This window comes from Pollachius pollachius, assembly GCF_949987615.1.
Source record: "Pollachius pollachius genome assembly, chromosome: 3".
NCBI classification, from domain to species: Eukaryota; Metazoa; Chordata; class Actinopteri; order Gadiformes; family Gadidae; genus Pollachius; species Pollachius pollachius.
Window position 1 is genome coordinate 2,472,711 of NC_136936.1, and position 15,687 is coordinate 2,488,397.

General features: G+C 53.9%; 1 protein-coding gene across 2 annotated transcripts in view; it reads left to right on the forward strand.

Annotated features, from left to right (window-relative positions):
* The window catches only part of ift80 (intraflagellar transport 80 homolog (Chlamydomonas)), a 37,629-nt gene extending 23,613 nt beyond the window's left edge, over positions 1-14,016 (forward strand). For both annotated transcript variants that reach the window (XM_079732437.1, XM_079732436.1), the window contains exons 9-20: positions 18-197; positions 2,539-2,657; positions 2,771-2,845; positions 3,828-3,991; positions 4,257-4,321; positions 5,988-6,123; positions 6,683-6,830; positions 10,024-10,195; positions 12,026-12,115; positions 12,833-13,005; positions 13,463-13,586; positions 13,730-14,016. In XM_079732437.1, the coding sequence (XP_079588563.1) occupies positions 18-197; positions 2,539-2,657; positions 2,771-2,845; positions 3,828-3,991; positions 4,257-4,321; positions 5,988-6,123; positions 6,683-6,830; positions 10,024-10,195; positions 12,026-12,115; positions 12,833-13,005; positions 13,463-13,586; positions 13,730-13,840 (1,557 nt within the window). In that variant the 3' untranslated portion in view covers positions 13,841-14,016. The remainder of the gene's footprint in view (positions 1-17; positions 198-2,538; positions 2,658-2,770; positions 2,846-3,827; positions 3,992-4,256; positions 4,322-5,987; positions 6,124-6,682; positions 6,831-10,023; positions 10,196-12,025; positions 12,116-12,832; positions 13,006-13,462; positions 13,587-13,729) is intronic.
* The last annotated feature ends 1,671 nt before the right edge of the window (positions 14,017-15,687 follow it).

Genomic DNA, 15,687 nt, shown 5'->3' on the forward strand with positions numbered 1-15,687 from the left:
GCCGGTGGTCCCCCCAGTGGTCCTATGCTCTGGAGAAGCCCAACACGGGCAGCGTGTTCAGCCTGGTCTGGTCGGCGGACGGCACCCAGCTGGCCGGGGCCTGCGGCAACGGGCAGGTCCTGTTCGCCCACGTGGTGGAGCGGAGCTGGGAGTGGAGGAACGTGGTGGTCACCCTCACCAAGAGGAGGAGCATGCAGGTAGGGCGGAGCCGCACGCACACGGGCACACACAGACGCACACACAAACGCACACAGACTCACACACACGGATTCGCACACACAGATTCGCATGCACACACACGTACGCAGACACATGCACACAGAGGCACACACACAAACACACACGCAGACACATACGCACACACACGAACACACATTCACACACACAGACACATACGCACGCACACAGACGCACACAAAACTGGTGGGTTTACAGCCAGAGCATCTTACCCCTAAACGAGGGTGTTACCATTGGTTTACTGGTCCACAGACCGCTGGTCCACAGGCCGCTGGTCACCAGACCGCTGGTCCACAGACCGCTGGTCCACAGACCACTGGTCCACAGATCACTGGTCCACAGCTGGTCCACAGGCCGCTGGTCACCGGACCGCTGGTCCACAGGCCGCTGGTCCACAGACCACTGGTCCACAGATCGCTGGTCCACAGATCACTGGTCCACAGGCCGCTGGTCCACAGGCCGCTGGTCACCGGACCGCTGGTCCACAGGCCGCTGGTCCACAGATCACTGGTCCACAGATCACTGGTCCACAGACCGCTGGTCCACAGATCACTGGTCCACAGCTGGTCCACAGGCCGCTGGTCACCGGACCACTGGTCCACAGGCCGCTGGTCCACAGATCACTGGTCCACAGGCCGCTGGTCCACAGGCCGCTGGTCCACAGGCCGCTGGTCCACAGCTGGTCCACAGGCCGCTGGTCCACAGGCCGCTGGTCCACAGGCCGAGCGTAGGGACGTACCAGTGGTCCCCGGAGGGGCCAAAGACTTGCTGCGTCAGGAGAATTCAATGCTGATCACCCCCCCTCAGCCCGCCCCCCACTGCGGCCGCCCGCAGTGACAATGGCAGGCCTGTCTGGCTGCCCCCCCTCACCCCTCTCACCCCCTCACCCCATCGCCCCCCCCTCCCTTCCCTCACCCCTTCACCCCCCTCACCCCTTCACCCCCTCACCCCCTCACCCAGCAGCAGTCCACCGCAGGCGGGGGTTTCCATGCGGCCGTGTCGCCCCCATACATCAGACACGCTCGTGCACAGACCTGGGATGCATGGACGTATGCCCTGACAGGCATAAACACACACACACGCGCCCGTGCACTACGCTGGAAACACACGCACACACGCGTGTCTGTACACGCAGTGGACACAGTGGAACACACAGCCAAGCAAGCATCCGTGCGCACAACAACGTGCCCATGCAGACTTGCACATGTGTGCGCGGCAAACACACACACACACACACACACACACCCTAGATATCTCTACCAGAGGCAGTTTGTGTAAACCGTAATCCTGAGGTCGCCAGCGGTTTATTTCCAGGGCTGTGTGCCTCTTCTAGTCTCTCTTTCCCCCTCTCTCTCCTCCTCTTCTAGGCTCTCTTTCCCCCTCTCTCTCCTCCTCTTTTAGGCTCTCTTTCCCCCTCTCTCTCCTCCTCTTCTAGGCTCTCTTTCCCCCTCTCTCTCCTCCTCTTCTAGGCTCTCATTCCCCCTCTCTCTCCTCCTCTTCTAGGCTCTCTTTCCCCCTCTCTCTCCTCCTCTTCTAGGCTCTCTTTCCCCCTCTCTCTCCTCCTCTTTTAGGCTCTCTTTCCCCCTCTTTCTCCTCCTCTTTTAGGCTCTCTTTCCCCCTCTCTCTCCTCCTCTTTTAGGCTCTCTTTCCCCCTCTTTCTCCTCCTCTTTTAGGCTCTCTTTCCCCCTCTCTCCTCCTCTTTTAGGCTCTCTTTCCCCCTCTCTCCTCCTCTTTTAGGCTCTCTTTCCCCCTCTCTCCTCCTCTTTTAGTCTCTCTTTCCCCCCCTCTCTCCTCTCTCTCTGCCCCTCTCTCTCCTTCTAAACGTGCACATCTGCCAATGGTTTGTGAATCAGCCAGCTAAATTTACCACCTTGTGGTCAAATGTTTTTTTTTATTTTTTATTCCTGGTTGCATTACGTGTGGATTTGGCCGGTTGGATTTGTAAAGCTGTAAAAATACCCTCACCTGGTGCTGGAAAGAGGCTCTTTCATTCATTCACCCCAACGGCCATTGGAGGGGAAGTATTTATCTATGCAGGTGAAAGAAAAGAACACACACACACACACACACACACACACACAGCCGGTACTCTGGCTCTGTGTTACCGGACGTTCTGTAAAAAGGTTTCCTGTGTAAACAACAAATGAAACCCCTCTCCCCCCCGGACCCTTCTGTTAGCGAGCGTTCACATCCAGCCCGGGGGAGGGGGGGTGTACTGCCCTTCTGATCAGTGCTCCAATATCAAAGGGCTCCCCGGGCGTGAGCTGAGCCCCCCTGCCGGTGTGTGCCCCCTCCCTGCAGGTGCGTAACGTGCTGAACGACGCGGTGGACCTGCTGGAGTTCAGAGACCGGGTGATCAAGGCCTCTCTGGCCCACGGCCACCTGGTGGTCACCACCTCGCTGCAGTGCTACGTCTACAGGTCAGCCCCCCCCAGCACCTCACATCACCCCCCAACGCAACGCCTACCGCCTACAGAGGAGGCCTAACGTGTGTGTGTGTGTGTGTGTGTGTGTGTGTGTGTGTGTGTCACAGCTCTAAGAATTGGAACACTCCCCTCATCTTTGATCTGAAGGAAGGAACGGTCAGCCTCATCCTGCAGGCGGAGAAGTGAGTCTCTCTCTCTCTCTCTCTGTCTCTCTCTCTCTCTCTCTGTCTCTCTCTCTCTCTCTGTCTCTCTCTCTGTCTCTCTCTCTCTGTCTCTGTCTCCCTCTCTGTCTCCTTCTCTCTCTCTCTGTCTCTCGCTCTCGCTCTCTGTCTCTCGCTCTCTCTTGGTCTGTCTCTCGGTCTGTCTGTATGTCTGTCTGTCTCACACATACACAGAGACACACACCATGAACTGTGACACACACACACACATACACACACACACACACACTCACTCACTCACTCACTCACTCACTCACTCACTCACTCACTCACTCACTCACTCACTCACTCACTCACTCACTCACTCACTCACTCACTCACTCACTCACTCACTCACTCACTCACTCACTCACTCACACACACACACACACACACACAGACCCCCGAGGTAGCAGGGGGCCACAGAGTGGGCTGGGTGTTGGGTAGCTCCCAGCTCCGGTGGAGGATTGGTGCCAATCAGCGGGGAGGTAAGTGGATTAGGGGCCATGGGGAGGGGCTCCCGGCCCCCGGCAGCAGTGTGTTAGTGTGCATTAAGACGTTCATGTTACCCACTCGGCCCATACAGACTCCCGGCCCTCTTCATCCCTCTCTGCCGCACACAGTCAGTCCTGCACCCTCCCTGATCACTTCCGTTCACCTCTGCTCTGACTCTAACCCATGGACCTATAAAGAAAAGGACAGCGGGTTGAAACATGGCGCCCAGTCATTCCTATGAAAACTGCCCATTGGCGCAGGGCAACACCAAGGATAGAATTTCTTGCGCATCATGGGAGCCTAGCCCCGCCCTAGTGCATGACGCGCAGTGTACGTTTCATGATATCTGCATCTGGGCCCCACAGCCCGCCAAAACAACTGCAATACCAGGCTTGGCCACTGAGCACTGTTGCGGGGAAGGCACTTCTCCTGGGGGCCTTCTCTAACCCCCCCCCCCCCTCCCTCCAAGGTACTTCCTGCTTGCCGACGGGGCCGGCCTGTACGTGTTCTCCTACGAGGGCCGTCTCGTCTCCTCGCCCAAGTTCCCCGGCATGAGAACTGACCTCCTCAACGCCCAGTCCGTCTCCCTTAGCAACGACACCATCGCCGTGCGAGACAAGAGTGAGGAGAAAGGTGAGATCGCCCCCCCCCCACGCCCCCCTCTCGCTTTGACTGCCCTGGTGCTCTGCTCACCATGACAACCTCTCTCTCCTCTCTCCTCTCCTCTCCTCTGCCCTCTCTCCTCTCCTCTCCTCTCTCCTCTCTCCTCTCCTCTCTCCTCTCCTCTCTCCTCTCCTCTCTCCTCTCCTCTCTCCTGTCTCCTCTCCTCTCTCCTCTCTCCTCTACTCTCTCCTCTAATCTCTCCTCTCCTCTCGCCTCTCTCCACTCTGCTCCACAGTCCTGTTCCTTTTCGACGTCCTGACGGGGAAAGCTCTCGGTGACGGGAAGCCATTGACTCACAAGGTGGGTTGATGTCTGTCTGCCTGTGTCTGTCTGTCTGTCTGTCTGTCTGTCTGGCTGTCTGCCTGTATTTGGGTGTGTGTCTGTCTGACTGCCTGTGTGTGGGTGTGAATGTCTGTCTGTGTGTTAGTGTGTGTCTGTCTGTCTGCTTGTGTCTGGGTGTGTGTCTGTCTATCTGCCTGTGTGTGTCTGTCTGCCTGTGTGTTGGTGTGTATCTGTCTGTCTGTCTGTCTGCCTGTGTGTGGGTGTGTGTCTGTCTGTCTGTCTGTCTGCCTGTGTGTGGGTGTGTGTCTGTCTGTCTGCCTGTGTGTTGGTGTGTATCTGTCTGTCTGTCTGCCTGTGTGTGGGTGTTTGCCTGTCTGTCTGTCTCTGCGTCTGTTCAAATGCAAGGACACACACCCTCATTCAAAGGACAGAAGGTCAGAAGTAAATAAAACACCTGTTAGGGTTCATTTAAATAACCACGTTTAAAGGAATGGAACAGTTATTCAAAATAACAACTGTCTGAGTTGAATCGCCTTATAGCAGAAGGAATGAGGGACTTAGTGAAGCGGTCTTTGTCTGTCTTTGTCTCTCTGTCTCTCCTTCTGTCTGTCTGTGTCTATTTCTGTCTCCTTGAACATATTTGAACCTATTTCCAGGGGGGTCCAGTAATAGACCAGGCGGAGGGGGGTGGCTGCTGCAGAGTGCTGAGCTGTAGGAGACGCGAGGAGGGAATGCATTAGATTGGGAGGAGGAGTGCAGGGAGTCACTGTTTGTCAGCAGAGATTTGTCTGCCAGAGCAACACGGTTCCAAGACTGAGGAGACGCACACGGGGCCAGCTGGCTCCACACACACACACACACACACACACACACACACACACACACACACACACACACACACACACACACACACACACACACACACACACACACACACACACACACACACACACACACACACACAAGCACACTCACGCACACACACAAGCACACTCACTCACGCACACACACACAAAAGCACACACACAAAAGCACACTCACGTACACACACACACAAAAGCACACTCACGTACACACACACATCCACACACACACAAACACGTACACACCCGCGTGCGTATGCTCGCGAGCGTGCACACACACAAAAGCAAATATATATATATGCACACACAAAACACATTCACATGCATACACGCACAAACAGCCAGACAGACAGACAGGCACATGCAAATACCCAGGCATGCTGAAACGCACACAGACACGCAGAGACACAAACTCATACACTGCCAAGCACCCACAGACACGCACACATACAGCCCAGCCTTAACACTCCTGGTGTTCATCCAATCATTCCAGTGTCTGTGTTTGTGTGTGTTTTTGTGTGTTTTTGTGCGCGCCTGTGGGTCTCAATGGTCTGCAGCTGTGGTTGCGGCGTGTGGCTCAGGAGGTAGAGCGGGTTGGCCGGTCACCGGAAGGTTGCCGGTTCGATCCCCGGCTCCTCCTACGCCGAGTGTCGAGGTGTCCCTGAGCCAGGCGCCTCCACCTACCCTCTCCTGACGAGCGGGCCGTCGCCCTGCCCGGCCGTGTGAATGAGTGCATGAATATTAGGCCATATTGTGCAGTGCTTGGCGTGGCCACTGGTTAGGGAAGCGTGGTATGTAATTGCAGTCCATTTCCCGGGTAGCTGGAGGTGGTGGAGGTAGCGCTGGACCAGTGCGGCCCTTCCAGCGAGAGGAAGATCGCCCTGATCGACAAGAACCGGGACCTGTACTTGAGCCCGGTGAGGCGCCTGGGCAGGGAGCCCTGCGTCTGCAAGATAGGTCAGTCATGTGTTCACTCACTCACCATCCACCATTTTAAAGTGTTCACTCACTCACCATCCACCCCTTTAATGTGTTCACTCACTCACCATCGACCCCTTTAATGTGTTCACTCATTCACCATCGACCCTTTAATGTGTTCACTCACCATCGACCCTTTAACGTGTTCACTCTCTCACCATCGAGCCCTTTAATGTGTTCACTCTCTCACCTTCAACCCCTTTAATGTGTTCACTCTCTCACCTTCAACCCCTTTAATGTGTTCACTCACTCACCATCGACCACTTTAATGTGTTCACTCACCATCGACCCCTTTAATGTGTTCACTCATTCACCATCGACCCTCTAACGTGTCCACTCTCTCACCATCGAGCCTCTAACATGTTCACCCATTCACCATCGACCCTTTGACCCTCACCCAGGCGTATTAGAACCTTTCCTATTGTGTAATATTAGGGCTAAACCAATGAGAGCAGCCCGGAGGTCTCCGTGGGGCTCGTCCAGGAGGTGGGGGTCTGTGTGTGACCCCCTCTCAGTCTCTCCTCTCATCACCCTGCAGGGTCTCTGGTCCACACCATGGCCTGGAACGACGCGGCCAGCATCCTGTGCGGTATCCAGGGCAACCAGTTCACGGTGTGGTACCACCCGGGGGTGGTGCTCACAGACAAGGAGCTGCTGCCCCGGACGCTGGACGTGAAGGACGCCAGGTAGGGAGGCGGCCCACTCCTCCTTACTCCTCCTGCTCACTCCTGGTTACTCCTCCTGCTCACTCCTCCTTACTCCTCCTGCTCACTCCTGGTCACTCCTCCTGCTCACTCCTCCTTACTCCTTCTGCTCACTCCTGGTTACTCCTCCTGCTCACTCCTGGTCACTCCTCCTTACTCCTCCTGCTCACTCCTCCTGCTCACTCCTCCTTACTCCTCCTGCTCACTCCTGCTTACTCCTGCTCACTCCTCCTTACTCCTCCTGCTCACTCCTGGTCACTCCTCCTGCTCACTCCTCCTTACTCCTCCTGCTCACTCCTGGTCACTCCTCCTGCTCACTCCTCCTTACTCCTTCTGCTCACTCCTGCTTACTCCTGCTCACTCCTCCTTACTCCTCCTGCTCACTCCTGGTTACTCCTCCTGCTCACTCCTCCTTACTCCTTCTGCTCACTCCTGGTTACTCCTCCTGCTCACTACTGGTCACTCCTCCTGCTCACTCCTCCTTACTCCTCCTGCTCACTCCTCCTGCTCACTCCTGGTTACACCTCCTGTTCACTCCTGGTCATTCCTCCTGCTCACTCCTCCTTACTCCTTCTGCTCACTCCTCCTTACTCCTCTTGCTCACTCCTCCTGCTCACTCCTCGTCACTCCTCCTGCTTACTCCTCCTGCTCACTCCTCCTTACTCCTCCTGCTCACTCCTCGTCACTCCTCCTGCTCACTCCTCCTGCTCACTCCTTCTCGTCACTCCTCGTTACTCCTCCTGCTCACTCCTCGTTACTCCTCCTGCTCACTCCTCCTGCTCACTCCTCCTCGTCACTCCTCGTTACTCCTCCTGCTCACTCCTCGTTACTCCTCATGCTCACTCCTCGTCACTCCTCCTGCTCACTCCTCGTTACTGCTCCTCGTCACTCCTCGTTACTCCTCCTGCTCACTCCTCCTTACTCCTCCTGCTCACTCCTCGTTACTCCTCCTGCTCGAGAGATGGCATCAGCAGCTGCATTTGTTCCCGATTGGTCCGTCTTTACTTTTATGCACCCCAAACTTGACCGCTGTCAAGGAAAGTGGATTTTTTGCCTCTGATTCACGTCTTCGGTATCACTCTGCATGTAGTCCAGTAATTTATCCACCCCAGCGTATTCGGTTGCTAAGCAACGTCAACATCTTTGGCAAACTATTTCTCTTCTGATCAACACTACGAATGGTTACAAATAAATTTTAAGTTATTGGCAAGTAGCCCTGTAAAAAGGGGGATAATGCATTGAACGCCGGTCATTACCGAAAATAAGCTTATTTTCCAGATATGACCGGAGTTCTGTACATTATCCCTTACATAACACCACTCCCTCCCAACAGTCTTGTCTGCGCACTCTCGTCCAAATACATCTTGTTTGCGACGGAGGAGGGGGTAGATATAAAGACCGGACCAGAAGCTGACGTCCCTGTGCTGTCCTCCTTCTTCTTAATTGAAGGAGCAGGCAGAGAAAAGCACTATCCTGCTGGGCTGTCATCAAAAGCAAAAACATAAAAATGCCAAAATAATGATAAGACTTCCATTATGTCACCGCCGATCCAGATGTGTGAGCGAGAGACATTCGAAGGCATCACTTACCACTTTTGTAAATGCCATATATACCGTACATTTGGATCGCAGGATAGGATTAGATCTATTACGATTAGGAATGTTCATGTAAACGTGGCTACTGTACCCGTTGTCAGTGTCCTCAGTGGCGATTCCCATAACACACACACACACACACACAAACGCACACACGCACACACCTACACACCTACACCCACACACCTACAAACACACACACAAACAAAGGATTGAGTGGACCACATCACTGCATGAGTCAACAGGCCCTGCGTATTGCCTCATGGCCGCAGGTCTATCTACGGCCTCCAGGGCGCAGAGTGTCTCTGAGCTCCCCTGGGGGGGGGCAGGTAGCAGAGTGTCTCTGAGCTCTCCTGGGGGGGGCAGGTAGTCTGGCTATTGCCAGACCAAGCTCAATCCTAGATTGCACGTTGGTCCGGAGAGGCTGCCGTCATTTCCTTCAGCACAAGAGGCGTGATCAACGGGCCTAGTTCAAACGACTCTGTACGCGATTGGCTGCTTGCGGTCGCTTCCCTGTCGTCATTGTGTTATGGCTGGTTCAGACTACACGATTTCAGCCCGATTTTGCCCCGATTCTTTGGTCGCAGACAAATTTGCGAATCTTACACGGTTTTGAAAGGTCGGCGACAAGAAGAGGTCTTGTAATGTGACATGCTTGTGATCTGCGATGTTTTCGTCTGCGACGTTCGAAAACCCCACGACGAAAAGTTTGGCATGTCAGAATTTTTTGGGGAATCGCATGACGTATCCATTGTTGACATGAGGGAACCCCGCCCCCAGTGGCGTGAGGGAACCCCGCGAACAGCTGGAGCTCACGCGCAGCGTTCAACTTATTATGTTCAGAAAACATAACCTCCAGTTTGGTATGTAGCACCGACAACCCCGAGCTCTCCTCTTCGTGCAACCCAAGAACGAGTCCACAATCTTTTCTTCTTTTTCTTCCTTTCCGTCTCTGTGCAGAGGACCGCCAGCATAATGCCTCGTGCTAGGCACTCGGGATCCATTGTTGACGCTCTGTTGCTTGTCTACGTTGTTGCTGCGTCTACTTTGTATCGTTCATGTCAGGCGCAACGCAGCTACTGTGAGGAATTGCTGCATTGAGCAGATATAAAAACTACTGGAACCTTTATGACAAAAATGTAAAAAGCATTTATGTTAGTTCTAAACCTTAGATTTCCTAAATATCTTGCAAACGTGAATGATACAAAGTAGAGCGCATCGCACCCTCGAACCTTGTAGTGAGGCCAGTCTTACAACGAGACAAGGCCCGATTTCCTGCCTCTGCGATCGTATAGTGTGACATGTTAAATCGTGGAGGAATGTCTGAGAATCGTGTAGTCTGAACCAGCCATTAAACCAGCCAGTATCGCTGCGGGAAGGGGAAAGCCAGCTTGGTGATTGGCTCCTGCAAAAACTTATCGGAAGCAGAAAGAAATGTATCGCTCCTCTCCGGACCCTTCTGCAGGGCGAACTCAAACCGCCGGCAGAACGGGCGGGGCTGCCCAGTCTAGGGGGCAGGTCCAGAGGACAGGAAGTACCTTCACCTCGTTGTTCCCCCCCCCCCCCTCTGCTTCCCGCAGTGAGTTCGGCCGCGCGCCGCACATCCTGAGCTACGTGGGCTCCAAGGTGACGGTGCGGCAGGGCGACGGCTCCCTGGTGTACAGCAGAGTGTCCCCCTACCCCGCCCTGCTCCACAGCTACAGCGCCTCCGCAGGCTGGGAGGACGCACTGCGCCTCTGCCGCTTCGCCAAGGTAGCAACACGCACACACGCACGAGCGCACCCGTATGCACACACACATGCACAGTGTCACACTCAGATGGACCCACGCACGCACACTACTATGCACACACACTCATATGCACACACACTCATATGCACACTAATTACTCACACACACACACAAGCACGCACACAAGCACGCACACACACAAGCACACACACACACACACAAGCACACGCATACACACACACACACACACACAGTCTTATGCACATACAAACACACACTCATATGCACACTAATTACACACACACACACACCACACACATAATACAATAAAATACAACTTTATTAATCCCACTAGGGGCAATTTGTTTGCACACACACTCATTCGTACACACACACAAATACATACTAATTTCTACAAACACACACACACTCACGAATCCGTACACACACAGACATACACACATACACACAAACACACTCATATGCACACATACAAACCCACTCTCATTCTCAATTCCCAAGCCTGGGGCCTCACCTGGTGGTGGGGGCCCTAGGGCCTCACCTGGTGGTGGGGGGGGCCGGCCCTAGGGCCCCCACCACCAGGTGAGGCCCTAGGGCCCCCTTCAGGGGATGTGAGGCGCTGGAGGCCAGAGGGGCACCACGTTAATCTGGGGTCGAGGTTCATCTAGGCGCGGCCCAAACCAGCCGGCTCCCACCTAGCCTCACACGTCTCGCGTCTCGCTTCCCCCCGCCGTGTTCCGACCAATCACGTTGCTGGAGGCGCGTGGTTGGTGGACACAGAACTTTTATGCACTGTGAGACACAAGCTCGTCCTGCAGTAGCAAACTGCAAAGACCTGTCTGTAAAGGTTTCTAATCAACAGCGTCGACTGATGCCTCCCGCACAGGATCTGCTCAATCATAAAACTGCTCTGACGGTGTGTGTGTGTGTGTGTGTGTGTGTGTGTGTGTGTGTGTGTGTGTGTGTGTGTGTGTCATGGGGGTCACAACATGCTGGAATACGACACATGCACATAATATATAGACTTCATTTTGTTGAATTTAGTCTAATTGCCGTCATTATTCATATAACTGACCTCTAGAAGGTGTTAAGTATTTTGTCAGCCCAGAACTATGATGAAGTCCAGCGTTGTGTGTGTGTGTTTGTGTGTGTGTGTGTGTGTGTGTGTTTGTGTGTGTGTGTGTGTGTGTGTGTGTGTGTGTGTGTGTGTATGTGTGGGCGCGCGCTTTACGGGATCAGACCAGCAGACTTTAATTAGGCCACAATTAGCCCGGTGACACTATTTACCGTATTTCACCCGCTAGAATAAACTCATAAATACTCAGATGCACACACACACATGAATACTGTACACACGCAAATGTACACATGCACACACACGTAGAAATAGTAAAAACACGTACAAAATGTACACACACACACACACACACACACACACACACACACACACACACACACACACACACACACACACACACACACACACACACACACACACACACACACAGATGATGAAAATGAGTTAACCACAGGGCTGGTTAGAGGGAGGCCTTGCGGTGGGGGGAGGGTTTAAGAGCTCTTCCCAGAAGCACAGCTGTAGATGTCCGTAGGGCGTGGCCTGGTGGGGTTGTACGAGCTACAGCGCTACGTGTGCTGCCCGCGTGTGCGTGCCTAACGGATGGGATTCCTCTCTTCGTACTTGCGCGTGCGGGAACAGGCACCAACCGGGTCCGTCTGCCCTACCTCATTGGCCAGCGCACCGGAGAACCATCCCACCCTCAGTGGGCTCTCCTGGTTCCACGGCTCTGATTGGTCCTCCTCTCCCATCAGGACCCCGCCCTGTGGGCGTGTCTGGCTGGCATGGCGATGGCCAATCGGGAGCTGGCCACAGCGGAGGCGGCCTACACCGCCATCGGAGAGGTGAGGCTACCTGTCTACCTGTCTCTCTGTCTCCCTGTCTCCCTGTCTATCTGACTATCTGTCCACCTGTCTCTTTATCTACATTCTCCTGTCTACCTGTCTATCTGTCTACCTGTCCACCTGTCTCTTTATCTACCTGCCTCCTGTCTACCTGTCTATCTGTCTATCTGACTATCTTTCCACCTGTCTCTTTATCTACCTGTCTCCTGTCTACCTGTCTACTGTTGTACCTGTCTACCAGTCTACCTGTCTATCTGACTACCTGTCTATCTGACTACCTGACTATCTGTCCACCTGCCTAGCTGTCTACCGGTGTACCTGTCTCCCTTTGCACTGGTCAACCTGTCTCTCTTTGTACCGTCTACCTGTGTTCCTGTCTTCCGGTCCATCTGTCAACCTGTCAACCTGTCTACATGTCTACATGTCTACATGTCTACCTGTCTACCTGTCTACCTGTCTACCTGTCTACCTGTCTCCCTGGTTTTTGGGGCCCTGTCATCGTCCCCATGGCAACCCTCAGTGCTTGTGATCCGATGTTTATTGAAACGAATCCCCAAAAGTCCCCAGCCCCAAGCAGGACGCTGGTCAGGGGTTCAGCATCGATCCCAAACGGTGCAATGAGAGGAGCCCCATAGACAGAGTGCTACCAGACCCCTGGCCTACGGCGGCCCAGACCCGGGTACACAGCGGCCGTGCCTCACCCCTGGGTCTGTGCAGGTGGCCCGGGTGCAGTACATCCGCTTCATCCAGGAGCAGCCGTCCAAGGAGTCGTCGCTGGCCCACCTGCTGCTGTTCAGCGGCCACGCCCTTGAGGCTGAGGCCTCGCTGCTGCAGGCCGGCCTGGTGTACCAGGCCATCCAGGTCAACATAGACCTCTTCCACTGGGACAGGTGGGCCGCGGACTGGGGGTGTGTGTGTGTGTGTGTGTGTGTGTGTGTGTGTGTGTGTGTGTGTGTGTGTGTGTGTGTGTGTGTGTGTGTGTGTGTGTGTGTGTGTGTGTGTGTGTGTGTGTGTGTTGTTTGTTTCGGTGTGTGCATATATGAGTGTGTATGTGTGTGTGTGTGTGTGCAATTGAGTGTATGTGCAATCTTACGTGTGTGTGTGTGTGTGTGTGTGTGGGCATATATGAGTGTGTGTGTGTGCATATATGAGTGTGTGTGTGTGTTTCGGTGTGTATGCAATTGAGTGTATGTGCAAGCTTACGTGTGTGTGTGTGTGTTTGTGTATGCATATAAGCGTGTGTATTTTGTGCATATGCGTACAAGTGTGTGTTTTGTGTGTATGCATACGAGTGTGCGTCTGCTCTGTGTGTGTGGTGACGGGTGGAGCCTTGTGTGTGTCCTCCAGGGCTCTGGAGCTGGCGGTGAAACACAAGACCCACGTGGACACGGTGCTGGCCTACAGGGCGCGCTGCCTGCAGAGGTCTGGGCGCAAGGAGAGCAGCAAGAGGTTCCTGCAGTACGCTGAAGGGGTGCGTGTGTGTGTGTGTGTGTGCGCGCGCGCGTGTTATACTTGGCATAAAGAAGAGGAGTGATGTCAGGTTATAATGCAGTTATTTTCTCTCTTTCTGTGTATGTGTGTGTGTGTGTTTGTGTGTGTGTGTGTGTGTTTCAGGTGGAGGTGGACTGGGAGAAGATCCAGGCGAAGCTGGAGATGGAGCTGACGAAGGAGAGAGAGAGGGCGGCCAACGTCTCCGTCAGGAGCAGTGTGGCCCCACGTCGCTGAGGCCTCTTAGCTCTGAGTCCTCTTAGCTCTGAGTCCTCTTAGCTCTGAGTCCTCTTAGCTCTGAGTCCTCTTAGCTCTGAGTCCCCTTAGCTCTGAGTCCTCTTAGCTCTGAGTCCTCTTAGCTCTGAGTCCTCTTAGCTCTGAGTCCTCTTAGCTCTGAGTCCTCTTAGCTCTGAGTCCCCTTAGCTCTGAGTCCTCTTAGCTCTGAGTCCTCTTAGCTCTGAGTCCTCTTAGCTCTGAGTCCTCTTAGCTCTGAGTCCTCTTAGCTCTGAGTCCTCTTAGCTCTGAGTCCCCTTAGCTCTGAGTCCTCTTAGCTCTGAGTCCTCTTAACTCTGAGTCCTCTTAGCTCTGAGTCCTCTTATCTCTGTGTCCTCCCGGGATGCTGTTCGCTGGTCAGTAAGACTGTTTGTGGTGAGTTAATAAATGAAGTGCATCTGTTAGCACCGATGGAGGCTTTGACCAGACAGTAGAGGGCAGCGTGTCATTAGGGGGCTCAAGAGCCTCGTTGTTCGTCGTTAGTCCAACAGTGTTGGACACACTTGTGTACATAGCGTGTTTAACGTGTACCATTTGTTTACACATGTATATATTTTTCTTTTTTTTACATTGAGACGTGTGAAATAGATTTCAATAAAGAAAAGTATTTAACACATTTCACACCGCAGGAGTGTGTATCCGTCTAGGTGTGTGTGTGTCTATGCGTGTGTGTGTGTGTGTGTGTGTGTGTGTGTGGTTGGCCTGTGTTGGTGGTGTGAAGTCGGCTGGCGTGCGGCTCCACCCCCCTGCTGATAGTGGACCAGTCCACCCCCAGCCCCCCCCCCCCGATGGCAGTGGACCAGTCCACCCCCAGGGCCACCCCCCCGATGGCAGTGGACCAGTCCACTCCCAGCCCCCCCCCCCCCCCCGATGGCAGTGGACCAGTCCACTACCAGGGCCACCCCCCCGATGGCAGTGGACCTGGGCGCAGGTTTCCCTGAAGAGCCACCCTGTGTGTTGTGTGTGTGTGTGTGTGTGTGTGTGTGTGTGTGTGTGTGTGTGTGTGTGAATGTATATCTAAAACTAAGACATCTGTGAATCGACAATATACACTTTCTATATTAAGGGACATTATTGTACGTTTTGCTATTTCATGCCCCCAAGGAATGAGACTTTGTGGCTCTCCAAAATGCTCCCGGAACATAATGTAGAATTCATGAGGGTAGTGCTTATTGATCTGACCTTAGCTCCTCGGCTGTCCAGCTCCGGTAAGAGGAAGGCTGCTGCTTTATTGGCACTTATTGTAATGCTGCGAGCACATCCATCGTGTTCCAACTCGCTGCCCACAGACACTCTGCACATTACTGGGTCTATTCTCAGAGAGAAGTTTATCTTTGCATTTGTCGATGAAGATGTTTGTGTGTGTGTGTGTGTTTGTGATTCTCTGTGATGTAACTCTGGACACGTGTTGAAGGGCATTTCAACTACCTCCAATAAGTACTCTGAGTGCCTTCATCTTCCTACCATCTCGTTAAAGATATATGAGGATGAAACTAGATGACTGTTTATGCTGCCTCTCTCTCTGCCTCTCTCCGCCTCTCTCTCCCTCCCTCCCTCTCTGCCTCTCTCCCTCCCTCTCTCCCCCTCTCTCTCTGCCTCTCTCTCTGCCTGCCTCTCTCTTTCTCTCTCTCTCTCTCTGCCCCTCTCTCTCTGCCTCTCTCTCTCTCTGCCTGCCTCTCTCTCTCCCTCTCTCTCTGCCTCTCTCTCTCTGCCTCTCTCTCTCTCTCTCTGCCTCTCTATCTCTCTGCCTCCCTCTCTCTCTCTGCCTCTCTCTCTGCCTCTCTCTCTCTCTCTCTCTCTCTCTCTCTCCC